General features: G+C 43.5%; 1 protein-coding gene across 1 annotated transcript; it reads left to right on the top strand.

Annotated features, from left to right (window-relative positions):
• The first annotated feature begins 14,988 nt into the window (after positions 1-14,988).
• Positions 14,989-18,626, top strand: LOC136587823 (E3 ubiquitin/ISG15 ligase TRIM25-like). Its single transcript, XM_066586593.1, has one exon. The coding sequence runs from the start codon at positions 15,001-15,003 to the stop codon at positions 16,489-16,491; it is 1,491 nt and encodes a 496-aa protein (XP_066442690.1). The 5' UTR covers positions 14,989-15,000; the 3' UTR covers positions 16,492-18,626.
• Positions 18,627-24,378: the final 5,752 nt, after the last annotated feature.

The raw sequence follows: 24,378 nt of genomic DNA on the forward strand, positions 1-24,378 counted from the left end.
TAACTACTATAACCCTGCATCCTATGTACAAGAATATAACTACTATAATACTGCCCCCCTATGTACAAGAATATAACTACTATAATACTGCCCCCCTATGTACAAGAATATAACTACTATAATATTGCCCCCCTATGTACAAGAATATAACTACTATAACACCACCTCCTATGTACAAGAATATAACTACTATAACCCTGCATCCTACGTACAAGAATATAACTACTATAATACTGCCTCCTATGTACAAGAATATAACTACTATAATACTGCCCCTATGTACAAGAATATAACTACTATAATACTGCCCCCTATGTACAAGAGTATAACTACTATAATACTGCCCCTATGTACAAGAATATAACTACTATAATACTGTCCCCTATGTACAAGAATATAACTACTATAATACTGCCCACTATGTACAAGAATATAACTACTATAACCCTGCATCCTATGTACAAGAATATAACTACTATAATACTGCCCCCTATGTACAAGAATATAACTACTATAATACTGCCTCCTATGTACAAGAATATAACTACTATAATACTGCCTCCTATGTACAAGAATATAACTACTATAATACTGCCTCCTATGTACAAGAATATAACTACTATAATGCTAACTCCTACTTACAAGAATATAACTAGTATAATACTGATCCCCTATGTACAAGAATATAACTACTGTAATACTGCCCCCTATGTACAAGAATATAACTACTGTAATACTGCCCCCTATGTACAAGAATATAACTACTATATTACTGCCCTCTATGTAGAAGAATATAATTACTATAATATTGCTCTTATGTACAAGACTTTTTCTACTATAATACTGCCTCCTATGTACAAGAATATAACTCAGTTCTCTCATTTACCCCCTACATCCAATCTCTCGCCCGAACATGTCAGCTGCACCTCAAGAACATCGCAAAAATCCGCTCTTTTCTCACTGTGAACACGCTAAAAACACTTACTGTTGCCCTCATCCACTCTCGGCTCGATTATTGCAACTCGTTGCTGAGCGCGCCCCCCCCCCCTTCCTGCACCAGACTCTACCCTCTCCAATCCATCCTGAATGCGGCAGCCAGGCTCATCTTCCTGTCCAACCTCTACTCGGACGCCTCTGCCCTGTGCCGGTCACTGCATTGGTTGCCCATTTAATACAGAATTCAATTTAAACTCGCTACCTTAATCCACAAAGCCCTCCACAGCACAGTGCCCACCTTATATTGCCTTCCTCATCTCAATCCATGACCCAGCCCGGGCTCTTCGCTCTGCTAACGAAACGAGACTGAGCGCCCCTTTGATTCGAACTTCTCATTCCCGCCTCCAAGACTTCTCCAGAGCAGCACCGGTCCTCTGGAACGCACTACCAAAGGCTACCCGAGCAATCCAGGACTCACAGAACTTCAGGCGTGCTCTAAATACGCACCTCTTCAGGGAGGCATACCACATTCCCTAAACAAACCCCTCTGTACTCCGCCTGATAACATGCTCCCTGACCTACTGACTGCAATCCCTGCTAGCCATCATAAACCGCTCCTGCAGTCACACCGATTCTGCTGTCACACGGCCAAATGTCTGACCATTGTCTATGTGAATAGCATCCCTCTGTCTCCACCTCGCCATACCGTGCACATCTCGAGCCCTTTACCTTCTGTATCACCCCATTACTTGTAGTATGTAAGCTCATTGGAGCAGGACCCTCACCCCCATTGTTTCCATCAACTGATTACTATGTAACAGTGGTTCTGCAATTTTTGTATTTTTTTTTTCGTCTTTCTGCATTTCCCGTCTATGTAAGCGGTGCGGAATATGTTGGCGCTATACAAAGAAAGATTATTATTATTAACTACTAAAATACTGCCCCTTATGTACAAGACTATAACTACTATAATACTGCCCCCCTATGTACAAGAATATAACTACTATAATACTGCCCCTTATGTACAAGAATATAACTACTATAATACTGCCTCCTATGTACAAGAATATAACTACTATAATACCGCCTCCTATATACAAGAATATAACTGCTATAATACTGTCTCCGATATACAAGAATATAACTACTATAATACTGTCTCCTATATACAAGAATATAACTACTATAATACTGTCCCTATGTACAAGAATATAACTACTATAATACTGCCCCGCTATGTACAAGACGATAACTACTATAATACTGCCCCCTATGTGCAAGAATATAACTACTGCAATACTGCCTCCTATGTACAAGAATATAGCTCCTATAATACTGCCCCCTATGTACAAGAATATAGCTCCTATAATACTGCCCCCTATGTACAAGAATATAACTACTCTAATACTGCTCCCTATGTACAAGAATACAGCTCCTATAATACTGCCCCCTATGTACAAGAATATAACTACTATAATACTGCCCCTATGTACAAGAATATAGCTCCTATAATACTGCCCCCTATGTACAAGAATATAACTACTATAATACTGCCCCCTATGTACAAGAATATAACTACTATAATACTGCCCCTATGTACAAGACTATAACTACTATAACACTGCTCCCTATGTACAAGAATATAAGTACTATAAGACTGCTCCCTATGTACCAGAATATAACTACTATAAGACTGCTCCCTATGTACAAGAATATAACTACTATAATACTGCCCCTTATGTACGAGAATATAACTACTATAATACTGCTCCTATGTACAAGAATATAACTACTATAATACTGCCCCTATGTGCAAGAATATAACCACTATAATACTGCTCCTATGTACAAAAATATAACTACTATAAAACTGCTCCTATGTTCAAGAATATAACAACTATAAAACTGCCCCCTATGTACAAGAATATACCTACTATAATACTGCCCCCCTATGTACAAGAATATAGCAACTATAATACTGCTTCTTATGTACAAGAATATAAATACTATAATACTACCCCCTGTGTACAAGAATATAACTACTATAATACTGCCCCTATGTACAAGAATATACCTACTATAATACTGCCCCCTATGTACAAGAATATAACTACTATAATACTGCTTCCTATGTACAAGAATATAACTACTGTAATACTGCCCCGTGTACAAGAATATAACTACTATAATACTGCTCTTATGTACACGAATATAACTACTATAATACTGCCCCCTATGTACAAGAATATAACTACTATAATACTGCTTCCTATGTACAAGAATATAAATACTATAATACTGCCCCCTGTGTACAAGAATATAACTACTATAATACTGCCCCCTGTGTACAAGAATATAACTACTATAGTACTGCCCCTATGTACAAGAATATAACTACTATAATACTACATCCTATGTACAAGAATATAACTACTATAATACTGCCCCTCTATGTACAAGAATATAACTACTATAATACTGCCTTCTATATACAAGAATATAACTACTATAATACTGCCCCCTATGTACAAGAATATAACTGCTATATTACTGTCCGTATGTACAAGAATATAACTAGTATAATACTGCCTCCTATGTACAAGAATATAACTACTATAATACTACCCTCTATGTACAAGAATATAACTACTATAATACTGCCCCCTATGTACAAGAATATAACTACTATAATAGTACCCCCTATGTACAAGAATATAACTACTACAATACTGCCCCCTATGTACAAGAATATAACTACTATAATACTGCCCCCTATGTACAAGAATATAACTACTATAATACTGCCCCCTATGTACAAGAATATAACTACTATAGTACTGCCCCTATGTACAAGAATATAACTACTATAATACTGCCTCATATGTACAAGAATATAACTACTATAATACTGCCCCTCTATGTACAAGAATATAACTACTATAATACTGCCCCCTATGTACAAGAATATAACTGCTATATTACTGTCCGTATGTACAAGAATATAACTAGTATAATACTGCCTCCTATGTACAAGAATATAACTACTATAATACTACCCTCTATGTACAAGAATATAACTACTATAATACTGCCTCCCATGTACAAGAATATAACTACTATAATACTGCCTCCTATGTACAAGAATATAACTACTACAATACTGCCCCCTATGTATAAGAATATAACTACTATAATACTGCCTCCTATGTACAAGAATATAACTACTATAATACTGCCTCCTATGTACAAGAATATAACTACTACAATACTGCCCCCTATGTACAAGAATATAACTACTATAATACTGCCTCCTATGTACAAGAATATAACTACTACAATACTGCCCCCTATGTACAAGAATATAACTACTATAATACTGCCTCCTATGTACAAGAATATAACTACTATAATACTGCCTCCTATGTACAAGAATATAACTACTACAATACTGCCCCCTATGTATAAGAATATAACTACTATAATACTGCCCTCTATGTACAAGAATATAACTACTATAATACTGCCCCCTATGTATAAGAATATAACTACTATAATACTGCCTCCTATGTACAACAATGTAACTACTATAATACTGGCAAGCTTTGTGATAACATAGAACCAAATATAAGTGGTGTTCATATCAATAGGTTAGCATATAACCAAATATAGTAGTTGGTATACAGTTGGTATAACCAGTCATGTATGGTATACAGCTGAGCGCTCCGAGCGGGGTTTGCAGAATAGAAGCTAGACCGCTTGTCTTCTGTATACTTGTCATTTGTTCTCTGAACAGGATACGAGCTGAAACAATAGTATCAGTATCAGTAATAGTATCAGCTATATCCCACTCAGCATGCGGCCCTGATAAGGCTGATTGCTGACTTTTTGCAAACTAAAGGTCAGCGATAAGCGAAAATTGCATGAAAAGTGCACAACGGCTGCGTATTTAGACGCAACAATTATCGCTCAAAGGATGGAAGATAAGGGAATGTTGAGCAATGATCGTTGTGTCTAAACGGGCCTTTAGATGTAGACATTTACATTACAAACAATCATGGTAGTCACACTGCTGTATCTAAGACTATGGTGATACTGATTACTTATCATAAGTGTGTACACTTGGGGGTCCAGAAGGGGCAGATTTGCTGCAGAATTTCCACGCTGACCCTCTATACGGAAATTCTGCAGCATTTACAGTAGCAGCGAAGTTGACGAGATTTTGAAAAGCTTATCCACAAGCTGCGTAAATAATCCGCACAAAAGCCGTGCAATAATTCCATTTTATCCCCATCTCCGCTGAGGGATTCACCTCTTCTCAACGGGGTGGTATATTCCGTAATGAAATATGCAATAAAAACCACGTCTTAATCAGAGTTTTGAGGCAGGTTTTCTACTGCTGAATATACGCTCTGTATATTTTGCTGAAACTCTGCCCCCATGTGGACCCAGCCTTCGGCTAATCTCACATGAGCAAGCATGATACCTGGCTGTGAAATATACCACGTCCCCGAGGATGCGAGGCGTTTGTGTAAAAAATGTCCTGCAACACTTCAGGGAAGTAGCGATCGTGAGCTGTGCCAGAGGATTGACAGGTGTCTTCAATGGGAAACTTCGTGTGGCATCACACTTGCGCCCACCTCGCATGCCATGTGGTGTTTTTCACATTTTTTTCCTGCATCACTCATGTGTATGACCCATTCAAAAGAATAAGGTTCACATTCGTGCAAGATTTGTGCGTCTTGCAACCCACAAATCTTGCGTGATTTTCTCAGCCGTGTGAAAGCGCCCTTACAGTACAGGTCACTTTGAAGGTTATGAGATTTTACAAATAAATGGGAATTTTGAGTAATATTTTTGTTCATCTCGTCTTATTCCTCGCCAGAAGTGTCACAGACCAGACATAAAAAATGTGAGATTTATTGTCAAATGAAACCTAAGAAAATAAGAAATTTCAACAAACTATCACCAAGCAGAAAATGACAAAGCCCATACTGCAAGTTTAGAGAAGGACCTCAATGCCCTGAGAGGGGAAAAGTGGTGGTGGTGGTGGGGGGGGGGGGTAGTTCTGCGCGGATTTACTTATAAGGCAGCCAAATCCAGGCTCGCACATCAACGGCTCGTATATCTGAGTCTATCATTCTATCATGTGTGATGCTGTCTGTTGAGCTGCTGTACCCACTTCCTGCGGATAGGCGTGCTGTTCAACTTGTGTGCAGGTGATTGCGGGTCCAAGTCTCCCTTCGTTGCCTCCGGGGCCTGGGGCTTTTGCTCTCTAAAGACCCTTTTAGACCCTTTTAGATAGATTATCGTTTAAAACAATCGTTCAAAGAAGCGAAAGTAAACAATAACCAATCAGTCTAAACGCGCACGACTAATCAAACGAGGAACGATAATCGTTCACTTTTCATTCGTCCATTTAATGCAGGGATGTAAGGGACAGCAGCCCTCCGGGATCTTGGCTGCACTAAGTTCCAACAAAGGCCTTGCTGGAGGCCGCAGTATCCCCTAGTTCTTCCACCAAGGACTGGGGGACACTGCGCCCCCTGAAGGATGTTAGCAGCTGTGCCTCCAAAATAGCTTCAAGAACAGAGGAGTACAATGTGGCTGGTAGCACCATCAAAAGGCCCAAGGAGCAGCAAGGTCCAACAATTCAGGTTGGGCAAGGAGGGCCCAATACAACCAGGCCATCCAAGAGTTAAAAGGAGAGATCCTCACCCTGGTTGAGAGGAGGACGGCCATCTTTAAGAGTGCAGGTCCCTTTGGGAAGAAGTGGGTGAACAATGATAGGTTTGAAGGGTCTCAGCCAGGTCTGGCTGAGTCTGTGATGATATTACGGACCCAATGTCCAACATGGAGCATGCCTCTGCCAGAGGACTGCATGCGGTTGAAATTCAGCAGTCACAGTGCAGTGAGCTTTCAGCTGGGCAAGTTACCATCATTTCAAGCTCGGACTCCTCTGGGGAAGAGGGCGAGGACAGCAGCCCGGGAGGAAGGTTAATGATGTATACAAAACACCTGAAATTGCCGGGAGGCCTGTGGAGTGTCTGTTTTTGGAATGACCTTCCTGAACAGGACTCCCAGACTATGAAGAAGAGAGTGGCAAAAAGATCACCCAGATGAGATGAAGTACAGATATGTCAACCTGCATGTGTAGCACCCTTGATAGACCCAGTAGGTCCCCTATAGTGTCTACCATAGTGGTCTCAATAGTAATAGTGACCTCCCACAGTAGCCTGCTAATCTGGATTTGGTGCACAGAAAGGGGGAGAGCACTAGGCCTACTAGTCCAGACACCCCCCAGGTTCGTAATAACAAGAGGGTTGACTGGAAGAAATTGGTGGTGTCTGACAGTGAGGTCTTTAACCGTTCAGGTCATCTGGTGTTAGATGACCCAAAGATATCTAAAAGGGCTGTGGGAAAAGTGGGCCGTGGTCACCCAAAGGGGTCCTGTGGTGGGCCCAGAAAAGAAGGTCGCCCGGTGGTGGGTTCCCCAAAAAATGAAGCAGAGAAGGCAGGGAATCATTTGGCGTCAGGTAGGCCCCAGAAGGGCCCTGCGGTGGGCATAAAGAAGGGGGCTTGCCCTGCACTGGTTTATCTCAAGAATTCCAGGAAGGTGGAAGAAAAGGTGGGGGTAATTTCGCATTGAGGGGCCCCCAGAAGGGCCCTGTTGAAGGCCCAAAGAAAAGGGGTTTCCTGGTAGTGGGTGGCCCCACTGCAAACATGGTGGATGTGGGGGGTGGTTGGGCATTGGAGGCCCTCCTAAAATCCCCAGTGGTGGGTAGTGGTGAGGGGGGCTGCCCATTGAAGCTGTAAATATGGCAATGGGGGAATGAATGGGGGATGGGGGGGGAGGAGTCTGGGGGTGTGGTGAAACTAAATAGTGCAGTGTTAAATGTTGGAGTATCTGCAGGTAGAGGAGTATTTGGGGGAGATAAATGAAAAGCTGTAAATTTACAAATGTAACTAGTGGGGAAGGTGAGGCAGGAGTGTCTGATGAAGTTGTGTCTGGTGGTGTGTCTGGTGATTTGGGGAGACGTGGGGCCCCTGGTCAATCTGCCCCCACGGTGGTGGTGGCTCCTAGTTTCTATGCGAGTGTTGCTGCTGGGGTATAGGGGAACTTTTATCTACCAGCTTCAGGGACCCCAAGTGACCTCATCTCTACATGACCCTCTTAAAGAGAGGAGAGAGGTTGTAGAATTTGACCTCTCTTTTTGGATAGATAGGTTTGGCACAGGGACCTTCTGAGAGTAAAGCGGGAGAAGAGGCTAGGTAGTTTCCTATAGCCAGGCAAGGGGGTCCAGGAGAAATGTGGTCCATCTGCGATGGGAAGGGGGGGGGGGGCAGTGAGCTTCTCCTCGAGATGGAATTATGGGCGAGTGACATCTCTGCCCTGATCCACCCCCTCGGGACCTCCCAGTTTTGTGAGACTAGAGGGACTTGAGCTCTTCTGGTCAAAGTACAATCTGGCTCAGACAGAGCCCGAGTGGCGGTATTGTGTGGTTCTAGCAATTTCTCCTCATGATTGACACTGATTGTGACCGTTTTGACTAGTAACTAATCTTTATCTTATATTGACATCATGAGCTGGATGTGCAAGTATGGGGATAATATCCATCCTCCTCCCAAAAAACAGATACTTACATGGTATCCGGTCAAGGGCCTGGCCTTTCATAGTAAAGTTGAAACGTGCAGGTAATTTGGTTAGCCATATCCGTTCTTCTGCATTCCTGGGAGAGGACAGGATTCTGGTTTGCTATAAGAAGCAGTTAAATGTTTGCCATAGTTATGATGACCCCACAAATTTTAGCTCACAGTGTAAGATACTCGTGTATGCACTGTGTGGGGGGAGAGTTCATCTACTTTTATCCTGTGGGGACATTCGGTATAACCTGTGTGATAGTTTTGGGCACCTATTCAGTTGCTGTCTTTATTATTTGGCTACTCTGACCTAGCGTAGTTGGAGGGTCAGAAGGCCCGGTTGGTGGGGACGAAGAGAAGGAAGAACTACGAGGTCTCAGTGGAGTGCTTGACCAGCCCAAGCGGGAGGGATGTCAAACTCCTGGGGGTGTGGCAAGTCCCGAGAATTTGGCATTGCACCTGGCAGGGAAAAACACACTGCCGCTGAGATCCTAAGGGATAGTGATAAGCATGAGGAAAACCAGAAGACCGGAGAGGGAGAGGAGGTGCCTTCCAGTTCTGCTGCATCCTCCCATGAAGACAGTGCAGGGTCCGAGGAGCAGGCCCTCAGGCGAGTAGAAAGCGGAGTAGAGATGGTAACCTTGTTATGGGGCTTGACCATCTCCTCTCTAAGGGTAGCTTGGGACCTGACCTCATTACTGATAGGGAAGATCACAGGGACAGTAACCATGGTTACCTGAGACTTGTCACTTGTGATGCCAGTGTTCAATTCTCCCTTTCCGGACTCATGTGGCCTCCACGCATTTCTCTTGGTCCGGGTACATTCGCTTCTGTGGAGATGGTGGCTAAGGCTAATCCCAGGCGGGAGCAACGGACCACCTCTCAAACTTTTCCATGCTTCTTCTCCTCTCTGTAGTCTCTATCACTCATTAGTCCTCAGACTGACTCCTTCTCTCAACTCCCAACACCAAAAGAGCTCCCTTGCATTGCATTCTGCAAACGCATATATCTAGCACCATTACATGATCACAAATGACCTGCACAAAATTATACATTTTCCCGGACAGGACAGAACATACCACACAATCCTTTAATGCCTGCAAACAGTAATACACATAAATCTAATGCACTCCACAAACAAGACACTGACCAGAAAATAATAGGAGCCAAACATAGAACATTCTGGAGGGGACCCCATTAACTTTGGGCCACTACAACAGTGCAGATGAGGAAGGCAAAAACAGAAGAAAAATTGAAAGCGAAAAACAGGGGTTATTCCTTTCTAGAGTGGGATCATTTGGTTCCACTCACTCTGATACAGAAACCAAAGGAAGGCCCAAGTGGTTCCCCCTTCTGGTCGACCTCTCTAACCAGTTCCAAGCTCTCGATAACACCTCCTCTTCCTTGACAGGAGGCGTGGCCGATGTTAAGATTCTGGAGGTGGTAATGGAAATGTTTAAGAAGGGAACTCCAGGGATGCTGGGTCTCTTTCTAAGGGGGATATGGTTTTCTCTGTGAAGCAGGCTACTCTGAAGATGAAAAGGTGAATGTAAGGATGTGAGTGGGGTGAGAAAAAGTATGGATATTTCCATGATGGTGGCACTCACCCTGTTGAGGCTAGAATCCATTACTGTTGTCAGCATCTAGTCAGATGTGGCTAGGGTTGTGGCCTTTGATTTTCTCAGCCGAGTTGAAGCTGAAATTTTATTTTTGCAGAGACCATATACAAAGCTAAGAGTAAGTGGAGATGTGGAGCCTCCTGTTGGTCTTTTGCAGCCGAGCCATATAGCGGGGTGGTGGTCCTCTTTAAGACTGCACAGGCAGAATGCAGAGGGGTTTTTAAGCTCCTTGCTTTACATGTTCACTGATAGACCCTTTCCTCAGAAGAGTAGACTAGTGACCATTTGCGGGGGTGAGGATGGACCTGCGGTTGCCAGGCTCGGTCATGAGGACAATGGCATATGCTGATGATGTTACTACCTTTGTCTCCAAAGACAAAGAGGAGAGAAGATGGAGTGGGTGATGAAGTTGACTGCTACTCAGAGGTGTCCGGGTCAAAGATCAATCAGGAAAAGTCTGCGAATCTCTGGCTGGCAGGGGGGAGATCCTGATTTTGATCTTCCAGACACTCTCCCGGAGCCCTAGGCTTCTGCTAAGATTTTTGCATTGAATTCAATCACAATGAAAGTAATTAAACTGAGAAAAACTGGGAAGGCTGATTAAGGAATGCCATTCAAAAGGTAGATCAATGGAAAGTCTGTCTTTAACCCTGAGAGAAAGTGTTAGCTTGATCAAAACCTACCTGCTCTCTTTGCTGGACCCCTTTGTTCGGGGGTCTCCTTTTTGAGGAGACTAGGGGGGGGGGGGTTTGGTCAACCCAGTGGTATTTCTTGTGAATATCTTTTTGAAAATTAATATTGCAAACCTCTGTTAAGAGAAGGCTCCTCCATGGGAATCCTCCTGTAAGGGATGGTTTCAGCCTTTCTTCCAGGAATGGGAGAAAAGAGGGCATGTGAAGGATTTTTGTACACCCCATGGACATCTTTTGGCTTATGTCGTATGGGTTCTAAAGGTTTTACGTCAATGGGGACTGACTATGCGGGGTGCTGGCTAGGCATGTGCTTGACCAAAGGGTTTTGGCTACTCGCTTTCAGAGTCAATTGGTCTTCAAAGACTGCCCAGGTCAGGATCTGACAGTAGGTTTCTTTTAAATTCTGTAAAATCCCCTTGAAGTACTGGGACTTGACTTGGTGCCGCTTCCATGGTAAGCTATATGTAGGGGACAGGAATACAGAGGAAAGGGGTTGTCCTCAGGAGGCATGTGGCAACACTCTGAAGGGTGAGGAGCACTCCCTGCTTAATTGTCCCTCTAATATAGAAGTATTCAAGAGGGTAGGGAGTTCTATTGGTTGGCTTTGGCTAGCTGACCTTACCTATGCTGAGTGGCATTATGGCACATTCAGAGATCTGGGTGGTGAGAGCCGATGCACTTAATTTTACTAACTATAATGATTAGGTATTACATGTGGAAGCACAACACAGCATAAAATCCTCAAGGATGAGGTAAGTAGGAACATTCTCGGTGACTTAGTGAAGGTGCGTTCCCTAGAGTTTGAAAAGTTGGGTGGGCCCAGGGCAACCTTCTTTTGGAGTGTTTTTTTGCCTTGGAGATTCCCTAACCTGGGGAACTCTTCCCTAGTGGGAAAGGGGATGGGGAAGAGAGGGGTCTGGTTTCTTTCGCCCCAACTTTTTTTTTTTTAGGTTAAGGCCTCTTTCACACGGGCGACAAAGTCGCGCGATTTTGTAGCATTGCTACAAATCCCATGTATGAGAAGCCCATGGTTTCCTATGGGTTCCTTCACACGTGATGTTTTGTAGCATGCTACAAAACGACACACAAACCTCGCGGGTCCGGCGATATGCCCGCGACACGTTGGTTTTGTAGCCCATGTTTCCCTATGGAGCCTTTCTCTCTGTTGCATCGCATAAAAACACGGTTTGCATGCGATGCAACTTTGACAGTAGCAAATGCTACAAAGTCGCGTGATTTTGTAGCGTCACATGTGACTTTGTAGCGCTACAAAATATTGCTGCGAGAAAATCGCAGCGATATCATACAGTGCAGCGATGTGATATCGCTGCGATTTTCTCGCAGGGATGCGGTGTTGCCCGTGTGAAGGAGGCCTAAAAGTCGAGTTAAAGGCTTAAAAGGGGTTGTCCCGCGCCGAAACGGGTTTTTGTTTTTTTTTAAACCCCCCCCCCCCCCCGTTCGGCGCGAGAGAACCCCGATGCAGGGGTTAAAAAAAACAAACGGAGAGTGCTTACCTGAATCCCGGCGGTCCGGCGTCTTCATACTTACCTGCTGAAGATGGCCGCCGGGGTCTGCTCCCTCCGTGGACCGCAGCTCTTCTGTGCGGTCCATTGCCGATTCCAGCCTCCTGATTGGCTGGAATCGGCACGTGACGGAGCTACACGGAGCCGACATTCTGCACGAGCGGCTCCATTGAAGAGAGCAGAAGACCCGGACTGCGCAAGCGCGGCTAATTTGGCCATCGGAGGGCGAAAATTAGTCGGCTCCATGGGAACGAGGACGCTAGCAACGGAGCAGGTAAGTATAAAACTTTTTATAACTTCTGTATGGCTCATAATTAATGCACAATGTACATTACAAAGTGCATTAATATGGCCATACAGAAGTGTATACCCCTACTTGCTGCCGCGGGACAACCCCTTTAAAGAACCCAAACCAGGGCTTGAAGGATGGAGGTATTGGCTGTGTTTCTGTTTTATGTATTTAGGTTGTGGGATATTGGTATTGTGGAGGTTCATGTGATATGTCAAATTGTGTGCTATGTATATTATGTGTTTTTCTGGATAGTTGGTATTTAAGGGTGGGTGTATGTGTTAGGCCTCATGTCCACGGGCATAATTCATTTAAATCAGCGTGTGTCTCCCGCATGTGAAATCCGCAGATCAATTTTCCCATAGGGAATCATTGGCCATACGTGGTTAATTTAACAGCCACGGATGTGATTTATTTCGATTTGCAGCATGTTCCATTTTAACGCAGATCATGCGCGGATGGGCTCAGTTGTCCTCTATCTTAATTTATCCCCCACATGCAAAAAAACGGCAGTGATTTTGCCGGCGCTTTACGCTATCTGAAGCTTTCTATAGCATTGCTATGGAAAGCGCTGGCCCCTGTCAACAAGCGGAGAATCATTGCGATTCTCCGCTCGCGACCGGCAATCCGCAGCATGCTGCGAGTTGCCCTGATTCTCCGCGGTCAGCCTATCTATCAGATTAGGCTGACCGTGGAGATCCATCTGCGTCTCTGGCTCCCGAGCAGCAGATCTCCGCCGGCGGATACCGCAACGCCCGTGGAAAGGGGGCCTAATAGTGCATCTGCTGTGGAAATCTGCACGGGCCATATTTTTCCCGTGGACATGAGGCCTTAATGGAAATTCGTTAGCACTCTCTAGGCGAGGAGAGGGGAAAAAATAAACAAAATATAAAAAATTCTGTTATATTTCATTCTTTTTATGTTTTACAAATATCTCTGGCAGCTGTAAGCTGTTGACTAGGGTACTGGTATGGGGTATAGACTATGCATATGTGTTTAAATATGTTACTTTACCAACATGTTTGTTTTTTTTCTTATTAATACTTCATAAATATTTTATTTGTTTGTGACTATTGTATCTTGATCATTTGAGTTGGTTTATTATTTTCTTTACAATTTTGTACATTTTCCCATTATTTTATTATTATCCTTTGTTATGCTTTTTACTTTTACAATAAAATGATCTTCTGTATCTTATCCTATTATGTAAAATGGCTTACATAGCAGAGAGCAACAGATTCGGTTCTTTCCTATAAAGAGCCTTTCTGCTTAAAATTGCTGATAACATAGAAAAATAAGCTATATTCTTAATCACATGAAAAGGCTGATTTCAGAGAGCAATATATTCTATTCACTTGTGTTACAACTCAGCTACCCCCAAGCCTAAAATAGCTGATAGAAGGAAGCAATAGATTGTATTCACCTATGCTAATGTCACCCTTTCCCTAAATTGAAATGGCAGCTAACAGAGAGCAGTAGGTTGTACAGGAGTTGTGCAATAAATTAAATTGCTATAAATGCTCATTTTTCACGCTACTTTCAGTTGTGCATAAAAAAAACACAGCATGTCGAATCTTGCCACGGGACATAGACAGAAACCTGCGGATTTACGCACAAGATCAATGGGATTTCATACTGGGTTCCTTAAGAACATTAGACTACCGATAGGCAGAAAAATACAAGGCAACAGCGTATTTCAGCCCGTGAATACGCTGCATACATATACGCATACACCCGCGTGAAAGTAACTTTTAAAGGGTTTGGTACTGTGTTAGCCAGTAGAGCAAAATGTTCTGTAGATAAGATACCTTTTAATGGCTGACAAAAAGACATGATGTTACAGCGAGCTTTCGGGTCTTTTATCAATCCTTCATCAGGCTACAATCAAACTGGTTGGCATGGGGCACATATACAATAAACACATGCAGAGGGGACACCCCTCTTGATTGAAATACAAGATTGAAACCAAGCTTACTTTGTTTCTCTCACCGAGAACAATCACACTAATGCAACGTGTCACACGGGATAGAATATTCCTCAACAGTATTGTGGACTAGGTCATCCCTGAATTCTGCAACAAAACCTTCTCTGCTAACTGCAGTGCGAGTTTAGGGGCTGAATATTCTGCAGGAGGGCATAATTCGCAACACTGTTGCAGAATATTCTGTCCTGTATGAAAAGTCCCTTGTACGTCTAGGGATTCTGCTTTCCCCTAGTAATGTCTGAGCACTGACTCCGACTCCCTCCCCTAGCAGAGTGCTACACTTTCAGTTTCATTCCCTTCCCTCTTGCCTTCAGTGACAATGTCTGCTGATCTCCGAGACGAGCTGAAATGCCCCATCTGCCTGGAGATTTACACCGATCCGGTGAACCTGACATGCGGCCACAACTACTGCAGAGCCTGCATCGAACATTTACTGGATACTCAGGTGGAGTCCAGAGCTTATAACTGCCCTGAATGCAGGATGACGTTCTTGGCCCGCCCAGTGCTGCAGAGGAACATTGCCTTGTGTAATATTGTCAAGATCTTGTCGTCTGCAAACCCTGAGCAGAGCGTAAGTGGAGTCCATTGTACATATTGTATATACTTTACCGTACCTGCTGTGCAGTCCTGTCTACATTGTGAAGCTTCTCTGTGCAGCAACCACCTGAGAGTTCACAGCAGGTCAGCAGAGCACATCTTAACAGAAGCCACCGAAGATCCGGGAAAAAGTAAATGCTCCATCCACAAGGAAATCCTTAAGTATTACTGCATTGTAGACAACACTTGTATATGTGTCACCTGTTGCTTAGCTGGAGATCATCATGGACATCAGGTACAGCCATTGGAAGAAGTCTCTAAAAAGAAGAAGGAGATATTACTAACCTTCCTGAGAATACTCTTTTCCAAACAAGCGAAGATTGAGAATCAGATCCAAGATCTTGAAAGACGTGGACCAAAAGATGCAGGAAACGAAGAGGTTACTATCCAGTTTCCACACAGGAGAGGTGAGAAGGTGTTATATAAAGTTTCAAGTCTGATCCAGCTGTTGCAAATTAAGAGGGACAAGGTGTATAAGAAAATTTGTCAACTTGAGGAACTTTGCCGCTCAAGCAATCCAGTGTCTGTCTTACTTGCACAGGAAATAGATCTTCATGAGATTCTGGATGGACAAGATGAGGAATGGGAAGAATGTTTTGAAAAACTTCATGATGATGTTGCTGGAGACGAGGTTGTAGCACCGAATTCAAGATCTCAAGATTGTCTAGAGCTGGTTCTAGATATAACTACAGCTGCCAATAATATACTGGTATCAGATGACCTGAAAAGCATGTACTGGTCTGAAGTGTATCAGAATCGTCCTGAAACACCAAACAGGTTCCAGTATAATCAGATATTAAGCAACCAGGTCTTCTCTTCAGGTAGACACTGTTGGGAGGTGGAGACTAGTGACACAGGAGACTGGAGATTAGGTGTGGCTTATGGAAAAATGGAGAAGAAAGGCGATCAGTCTTACTTTGGGGACAATGACAAGTCTTGGTGTCTCCGTAGGTTGTATAAGAACCAGTATTCAGTCATACATAATAACATGGTAGCCACCTTCCCTCATACTTTTTCCTGTAACAGATTCCGGATATTTCTGGACTATGAGGCTGGCGAGTTGTCGTTTTATGAGTTGAGTAGCCCAATCAGACACCTGCACACTATCAATGCCACCTTCACCCAGTCACTCCATGCTGCTTTTGGTATCGGGTATTGGTTGTGTGGGGAACACTGCTGCCTGAAGATCCTTCATCAGGGATCCCTATCATAATGCAGATCATGCAAGTAAAAATCCAAAAAGAGGCTTTTCTTGATGGCCATGTTATGTATAAGACAACAGATTGTATGGAAATAGAACTCCACCACTCCCCTATATCAAACATGGAGGAGTCAACACTAGTGGAGGGCCATTCAGTCCAATGTCCTTAGGCAATATTAGATTGGTGGAAGTCAACCTCCAGAATCCTCATGATCAACACAAAGAAGAGGCTGCTTAATTCACTGGAAATTCTAGAGGCCACCCATCCTGATTAAATACTGATGGCCTGGTCTTCAATATTCAGGTTCTGGAGAACCACAGTTACTGTAACAATAGTTCTAACGTGACACCTGACCATTTTTGCAGCATAAAGGCCCATTTACATGCAAAGAAAATTGTTCAAATGATTGAAAGATTGACAGTTCTAGCGATCATTTTTCATAAAGTACTAATGAGCACTAATGCCCATTTGCACTTTATCAGCTTCATTTGCATGTAAATGAGTCTCCAGCAGCTGTTTGAAAACCCCAGCTTGAGGTCTGGACTTTGCACTCAGCTGCATTGTCTTCCCAGGGGCTGCCATGAGCTGTCAGCTAAATACAATGTATTCAGTTGCTCCTGTGGAGAACACAGCATGCGTTCCCTGCTATCTCTCTCCGGCTGAATGATGGATTTTATGCTTACCTAAAAATCCTTGTTCAACCAACGAGTGAATGATTGAAGTGTTTACAAGCAATGATATCACTCAAAAGCCATCGTTTGAACGAATTATGAGTTATAATCATGGCATGTAAATGGGGCTTTAGGCAACAGACTTTAGGTCTATAGGTACTATCGCATACCTCTTGCTATCTACTCACAATTAATTCCTCTAAGATAAGGAGGGTGGGAATTCTCTGGTGGGACTTCCTACTTAACTAAACACTCCAGGGAACCTTCATATATTAGAACTAATGCAAAACCGGAAGGGGAGGGGCATGACTTTAAAAATTCAAAGGAAACCAATGAAGGAATCCCCTGTGACATTCACCACCCCCTCATACCTTGCAGTAGGCATTTTGCCTGGAGTGTTTATCTAAATACACCCATAAATATGGCATCAAAATTTATACATTTTTATGGCTGCTTTCACATCTGTGGCAGGGATTCTGTCTTCCTGTTCCATTCCATTTTTATAACCAAACAGATACATCTTATCACAGAACCGAACAGCGCCAAACACACTCAATTAACTATAATGGGGTCCGTTTGGTTTCCGCTCAGCTGCCCGGCATTTTAGAAGAAGGAAGAGAGCTGCATGCAGCGTTATTATTCCTGGTATTTTGTGGCGGAATTTCCGAACCCGGCCTAACCAGAATCTATCCTGTTATGGTGAAGAGTTACCCTCTTGATTACAAAAGACTGCACAAGGCAGATGCACATCTGTAGGCTATTCTATAACTTCTGCACTATATGCCAAGTGCTCGGCCACCATAAGAGCATAACATTCAGTTTGAGTTAAAGGGAACCTGTCGCCCCAGAATAGCATCATAAACTAAGTAATGGTGCTGTTCCAGGCAGTGACGGGAATCGGGGATGTATTTTTTATACTCACCCGTTCCTGTGATGTTCCCTGGTGAAGATCATGCGTAGTCCGAAAATCTGTTAGACCACTGTTTGAGCACTGCCAGGTGGACTTCAATGGGAAAGTGCATGCATGGCGGTCTGAAGAGTCGGATTTTCAGACTGTGCACAATCTTCACTGGGGGACACCGTGGGAATGGAGCATCTAGGGAGCATAAAAAATACATCCACCGACTCCCTGTCACCTCCTGGAACAGCACCATAACTTAGTCTAAGGTTCTGCTCCGAGGCGAGAGTGCTCCTCTAAGGTGACGTCAGGCACAAGGTGACACCTTCGCCTGTATTGTAGCAGTTGCTTCGCTTCTAGGCTTTGTGGATGAACGTAAAGAAAAATGAATTAGAAAATTTACCATATTATGTCATATTGTTTCACTAGATTGTATCTGCCACTGTATAATACAACCGTTCCATAAGTGGAAAATGGCTGGGGAAATAGACGAACTCCATGGCGTCATTCTATTTGATGATGTTACCGTTAGAATAGACACCTCATTAAGCCACAGAATAAAGCATATTAATTCAAAGTATCCAACTCAGTTGTTTCATATCATCGATAAGATAGTGTTCAGGATCTTAAAGTTAAAGGGGTATTTTGGATTGGGGACATTTGTTTCAGTTTTCTCCCATCTGTTGCGCTCGACTATCTCTGTCTGCCCTATTAAAATGAATGGAGTGACAGATGGATAGCCGAGCTTAGCGCTTGGTTGTCTGCCTGTGATATTGAGAGGAATGGAGCCCCTGCAGCGTATGTGTGACCAGTGAGTCCATTGCCCAATAAACTACAAAAATGGGGTAATGTATCTTGAACTGTGAAATAGGGGGGATTCTTGGGATAAGTGTGGGGGCTCAGCAGTCGGACACCCACTGGTGGGGGACTTCCCAGACCTACTAGAGATGAGCGAGCATACTCGTCCGAGCTTGATGCTCGTTCGAGTATTAGGGTGCTCGAAAGGCTCGTTACTCGAGACGAGCACCACACGGTACTCGTCTCGATTAAACGAGCACTGACCATTGAATTCAATGGAGCCGGCAATACAGCCGGCTCCATTGAAAGCAATGGGCTGCCGGCGATCGCGGGATGAATTGTCGGGAAGGGCTTAAATATATAAGCCCTTCCCTGCAATTCATCCAGAAATGTGTAAAAATAAAAAAAAAATATATACTCACCTTGTCCCGGCAGACGGAGTTCAGCGCGGCCGGCCTGCAGTGGGTGTGAAGGGGGTGTGAGTCAGACATGCCCCTGATTGGCTCAGCGCTGAGCCAATCAGAGGCAGATCTCACCCACACCCATTCATGAATTCATGAATGGGTGAGTGAGTGTTGCCTCTGATTGGCTCAGCGCAGCTCTTAGCTGAATGACAGCAGTTCAGCCCCACAGTGCAGGGGACAGCAGGAGAAGACGCGGCTGTGCCCGGCAGTTGAAGGGAGGTGAGTATCTATTTTTTTGTTTTTTAAATCACTTTTAATTCATTTCCAGGGAATGGCTTATATGTAAAGCCCTTTCCTGAAAAAGAATTCAGGTGTGCCAGCGGACCATTGTCTTCAATGGAGTCGCCGGCAGCAGCAGCGGCTTCATTGAAGAGAATGCCTGCATTTTTATTCTTTTTTACACTAAAATCTTTCTTTTTCAAGTAAGGGCTTATATTTTTAAGCCCTTCCTGAAAATTCATCCCGCGTTCGCCGGCAGCCCATTGCTTTCAGTGGAACCTGCTGTATTGCCGGCTCCATTGAATTCAATGGGCTAACATCATTCTTCTCGGTTACAGCTGTGGCAGAGGAGAACGAGCGTTATGCTGACAGTGGGGGGGGGGGGGGTCTCACTCTTGCCACTATCGTGGCTTAATAGTGAGACCTCGGAGCCCGAAATGCAGCCCTGCATGTTGCTCCTCGCCTGCCCTATCCATTTCTGTGTTTTTTACATGACTTCGGTGATTTGCTAAGATTTTCACAAATGAAAACCTTAGCGGAGCACCAGTCATATACAAAAATGCTCGAGTCGCCCATTGACTTCAATGGGGTTCGTTACTCGAAACGAACTCTCGAGCATCACTGAAAGTTCGACTCGAGTAACGAGCACTCGAGCATTTTGGTGCTCGCTCATCTCTGAGACCTACGCTTTATAACACACCACATCACCCATTACAATGATGGGGTGCATTAAAAAGCACTGCCAAACACTGCGACATGCGTTCAAATGCCGCTTACAACCGCGGTAAAAATGCAATGATTTTAGCTTAGTTTTCTGAACGCATGTGAGACAGGGGCCTGAAGACTGAAAGAGTCTTATTGCTGGAACTACATTTTTATTATAAAAGTACAAAACATTACAAATGAAAATAACGTTACCAGGGTATGGCGTTCCAAGTTTTTGACAAATTACCATAAAAGAAATCCTGTACTAATAACAACCAACAGATTCCAACTGAAAAATAATGTAACTTCGTAAACAGGAAATGTGCTTTTAACCCCTTCCCGCTCCAGGACGTACCGTTACGTCCCGGGAGCCTGGTACTTCCCGCAAAAGGACGTACCGGTACGTCCTGGAGATAGCACGGGATCACATAAGATCCCGCGCTATCCCGCAGCGGGAGCCGGCTGTCAGTCACAGCCGGCGTCCCGCTCCAACAGCGGGGGGACATCGGAGATGCGCCCGCCGCTGTTAACCCCTTCCCTGCCGCGGCAGGGAAAGAGTTCACAGAGGGATCGCGATACCTGTGTGTCTCCGGCCGGCTCTCGCGCTGTCATCACGAGAGCCCGGCCTGTCACCATGGCAACAGGACGCCAGACACTGTATTGCCTGTGCCTATAATCGCTGTACAAGCGATAAGGCATGGCAGAGCAGTAGCTCTGTCATGCCTTATGACAGCGATTATAGGCACAGTGATGTAAGTCCCTCAGAGGGACTCAAATAGTATAAAAAAAAGAAAAGAAAAATGTAAAAAAAAAATGTAAAAAAACCCCTTTTTTATGCTTTTTCTAATATTAGCACAAAAAAAGGGAAAAAAACTAAAACCCCACATATTGGATATTGACGCGTCCATAACGATGTGTACAAAAAGTTGAACACGCTTTTTATTTTGTACGACAAAAAGCGTAAAAAAACCCGCTAAAAAACAGAGGCAAAATGCAAATTTTTAGCATTTTGCCTCACAAAAAATGCAATAAAAGTGATCAAAAAAGCCGTACATTTCCCAAAATGGTACCAATAAAAACTACAGCTCGTCTCGCAAAAAATAAGCCCTTTAAGAGCTCCGTACATAGAAAAATAAAAAAGTTACAGGACTTTGAATGCAGCTATAGAGAAAAAAAAAAAGATTTCCAAAAAAAAGGGGGTTTTATTGCAAAAAAGTGTAAAAACCTAAAAAAAATATAACAATTTTGGTATCGTTGTTACCATACCGACCCGCAGAAAAAATTTAGTGTGTCATTTATGCTACATGATTAACGCTGTAAAAAAAAAAAAAAAATCTATGGCAGAATTGATGCGTTTTCTCTCCCTGTTATCATTAAAAAAAAAAAAAAAAAATTTTACGATATTGTCTATATACCCAAAAGTGGCACCGATAAAAACTACAGCTCGCCACGCAAAAAACAAGCCCTTATACGGCCGCGTCCATGGAAAAATAAAAAAGTTATGGCTTTTGAAAAATGGAGATGGAAAAATACCAAAAAAATCGCTTGGTCCTCAACGCCAAAATAGGCCGTGTCATTAAGGGGTTAAACTTTAGCCTTCTGGTCTTATGAACTTAATCTTTTGAGCTTTAGTCTTTGCTTTTAATCTCAGACTTAACTTTGTCCTGAACCTGTTAATGTACAACCCACCTTTTACGCATAAAGTAAAAGGGAGATTTAAATTAGTGGCAGCGCAAGGAAACAGACGCACTAATCAACCAATGACACTATACTGCCTTAGGCCGAATGCAGACGGCCGGGTCGGATTCCAGCTGCTGGATTCCTTCAGCAGCATGCGACCCACCCGTGCCCCCTGCAGTGACCTCCGGCTTACCTGTCCGGGTCTTCGCTCTGCTCTGCGGATGTCCTAGCTGCTACACAGCCGCAGTGCAGAGCCGATGTGCTAGCAATGAGGCTTGCACTGAAATAGGACATGCTGCAATTTTGTTATCGCGCGAGTTTTCTACCATCAAAATCGCAGCTGACTGCATGAGATTGCATAAACGAATGCAATCCCATGGCAGCGTGCAACGACGAAATTCCACGCAGAATCTCGTCCCGGAATTTCCGCCCGTGTGCATTCGGCCTTATACCTGTTATAGTAATAATAATATAAATGTGTTTCTTAAAGCAGCCTATGCAAATCTGTGTGTGTGTATATATATATATATATATATATATATATATATATATATATATATATATAATCTCCGCCTTCATAGAAAATAGCTAGCAGTGAAATGGTTAACTGGTTCATTCTTATGCTGGTATTCTGAAATACACTCCTACACAAGTTCTACAAGGTCCTGAGATGTGTTTCTCATGAGAAACACCTGTGATGCCCTCCGCTCATAAGATGGGGCCTACTTATCTCATGTCTTGGATTCCTAAGTCCAAGCAGAGATATTGATAGTCTATTCTAGTTGCGTTTCCTAGAAATTACGTGTTCACATAGCAACATACACCTGGGGCGTAAACATATGTTAATCATCAGCGTCGTTCCATACTAGGCCAATCATGAGTTGTTATGATGTTGTCAGGAGTATGCATCGTAATTGGTGCGTCATATTCAGTATAACTGTATTGTACTTCCTTACAATAATCCAGAAGGGTATGGGGGCTCAAGGGGAATACCCCTGAGTTCAAATACATATATTCATGCATGAAGCTTCTCATTAAAACCAATCTGGAGCAAACCAGTGAAATCTTCTGGAATATGATTTATTCCCATAACATACCTAATAAAATAACACCACCAAACAATCATAATAAACATACTTATAATATAACTACATATTATTAAAACTGCTAAACGCTGCCTATCCCTATACTATTTGTTTTGGCTAAACATGTGGCATGGACCCTCCAAACCAACCACTTTGCATAAACTCAAATCCACAATAGAAGTTGCTCCTGTCACCCCACGTATTTCTCACTTGCCTTTGGGTGCTCTCCCCTAAGGAGAAAAGATGGCATTTCTGAGCCACATCACAGGCCTCTCCTTAGCCAAGCCAGAAACGTACTACACACTGATGAGGGGAAAGCACTCCGAAACAGCTGTCTGTGTATGGCTTCTGGCTTGGCTTTCAATTCCCAGTCATTGTCACAAGGCTTGTATAAAGAGTCTAACATTGACTTGCAGGATTGCTGCCTTCCAATAGGTGGCACTGTAGAAGTATTGATCCATTCCCCCCATTTGCATATTACCCAGAGGAGCATAAATGGCCTTATAAGTCTCCTCACTCACTCACCTTCTAGGTGTTCTCCCTAAGGAGAAAATATAGCGTTCCTGACCCCCATCAGAGGCCTCTTGCTTGCCAAGCCAGAAACCTACTGCACACTAATGAGGCGCAATCACCCCGTTAGCATTTCTGAGAAGACAAAAACACTTGTATGGTTACAGCTCTTTACGGCATCGGTGACATCAGTCAAAAGCAAAAATCATCATTTTAATCTTAAAATACTTCCACTTCAGGGTTCACCTTGTCATTTCTTTTCATGCACTAAATAAGAGGATAAAAGTAACCTGCAGGTGACATGTTTGTCTCTTACAGGTGTGTTTAAGATTATACTCCAGTGCTGCACTCACTATTCTGCTAGTGGAGGTACTGTGTACATAACAATACTTATCCTGTGCTGATCCTGAGTTACTGATCATACAATAGACCGCAACAGAAATATGTAGTGTGTCAGAGGGTGGAGGGTAGTGTCACGGTGGCCGGAGGTGCAAGTTCTGGGTCCCAGTGCAAAATCTGTAACATGCCCCCCAAATATAAAGCTTTATTCATAGTATTGGGCTCCGTCTATTGAGAAGAGAGGCCTTATGGGCCCCCTAAGGCTCCTGGGCCTGGGTGCAACCGCATCCCCCATAGTTACGTCTCTGATCGTGGCAGTGATGGTAAATGTCCTTCTCCGACCAGGCTACACCACGGTGTAATGTTTGGGGGATTGATGTTAAAGGCTGGCTCTGCTCTTTGGTGTCATTCTGTGGCCACCAGTAGAAGAGAGTCCAATGAGTCAGGTGGGTAACAGATAATTTGCTTTAATTGAGCATCCAGGTGGTGAAAGGTTAACATCCATCACAGTCCAGTCTCTCAAATCCAG

This window comes from Eleutherodactylus coqui, chromosome 13 (assembly GCF_035609145.1).
Source record: "Eleutherodactylus coqui strain aEleCoq1 chromosome 13, aEleCoq1.hap1, whole genome shotgun sequence".
Taxonomy (NCBI): domain Eukaryota; kingdom Metazoa; phylum Chordata; class Amphibia; order Anura; family Eleutherodactylidae; genus Eleutherodactylus; species Eleutherodactylus coqui.

Excerpts from the sequence above, each read along its gene's own strand:
- LOC136587823 (XM_066586593.1), top strand. The coding sequence starts at position 15,001 with ATGTCTGCTGATCTCCGAGACGAGCTGAAATGCCCCATCTGCCTGGAG.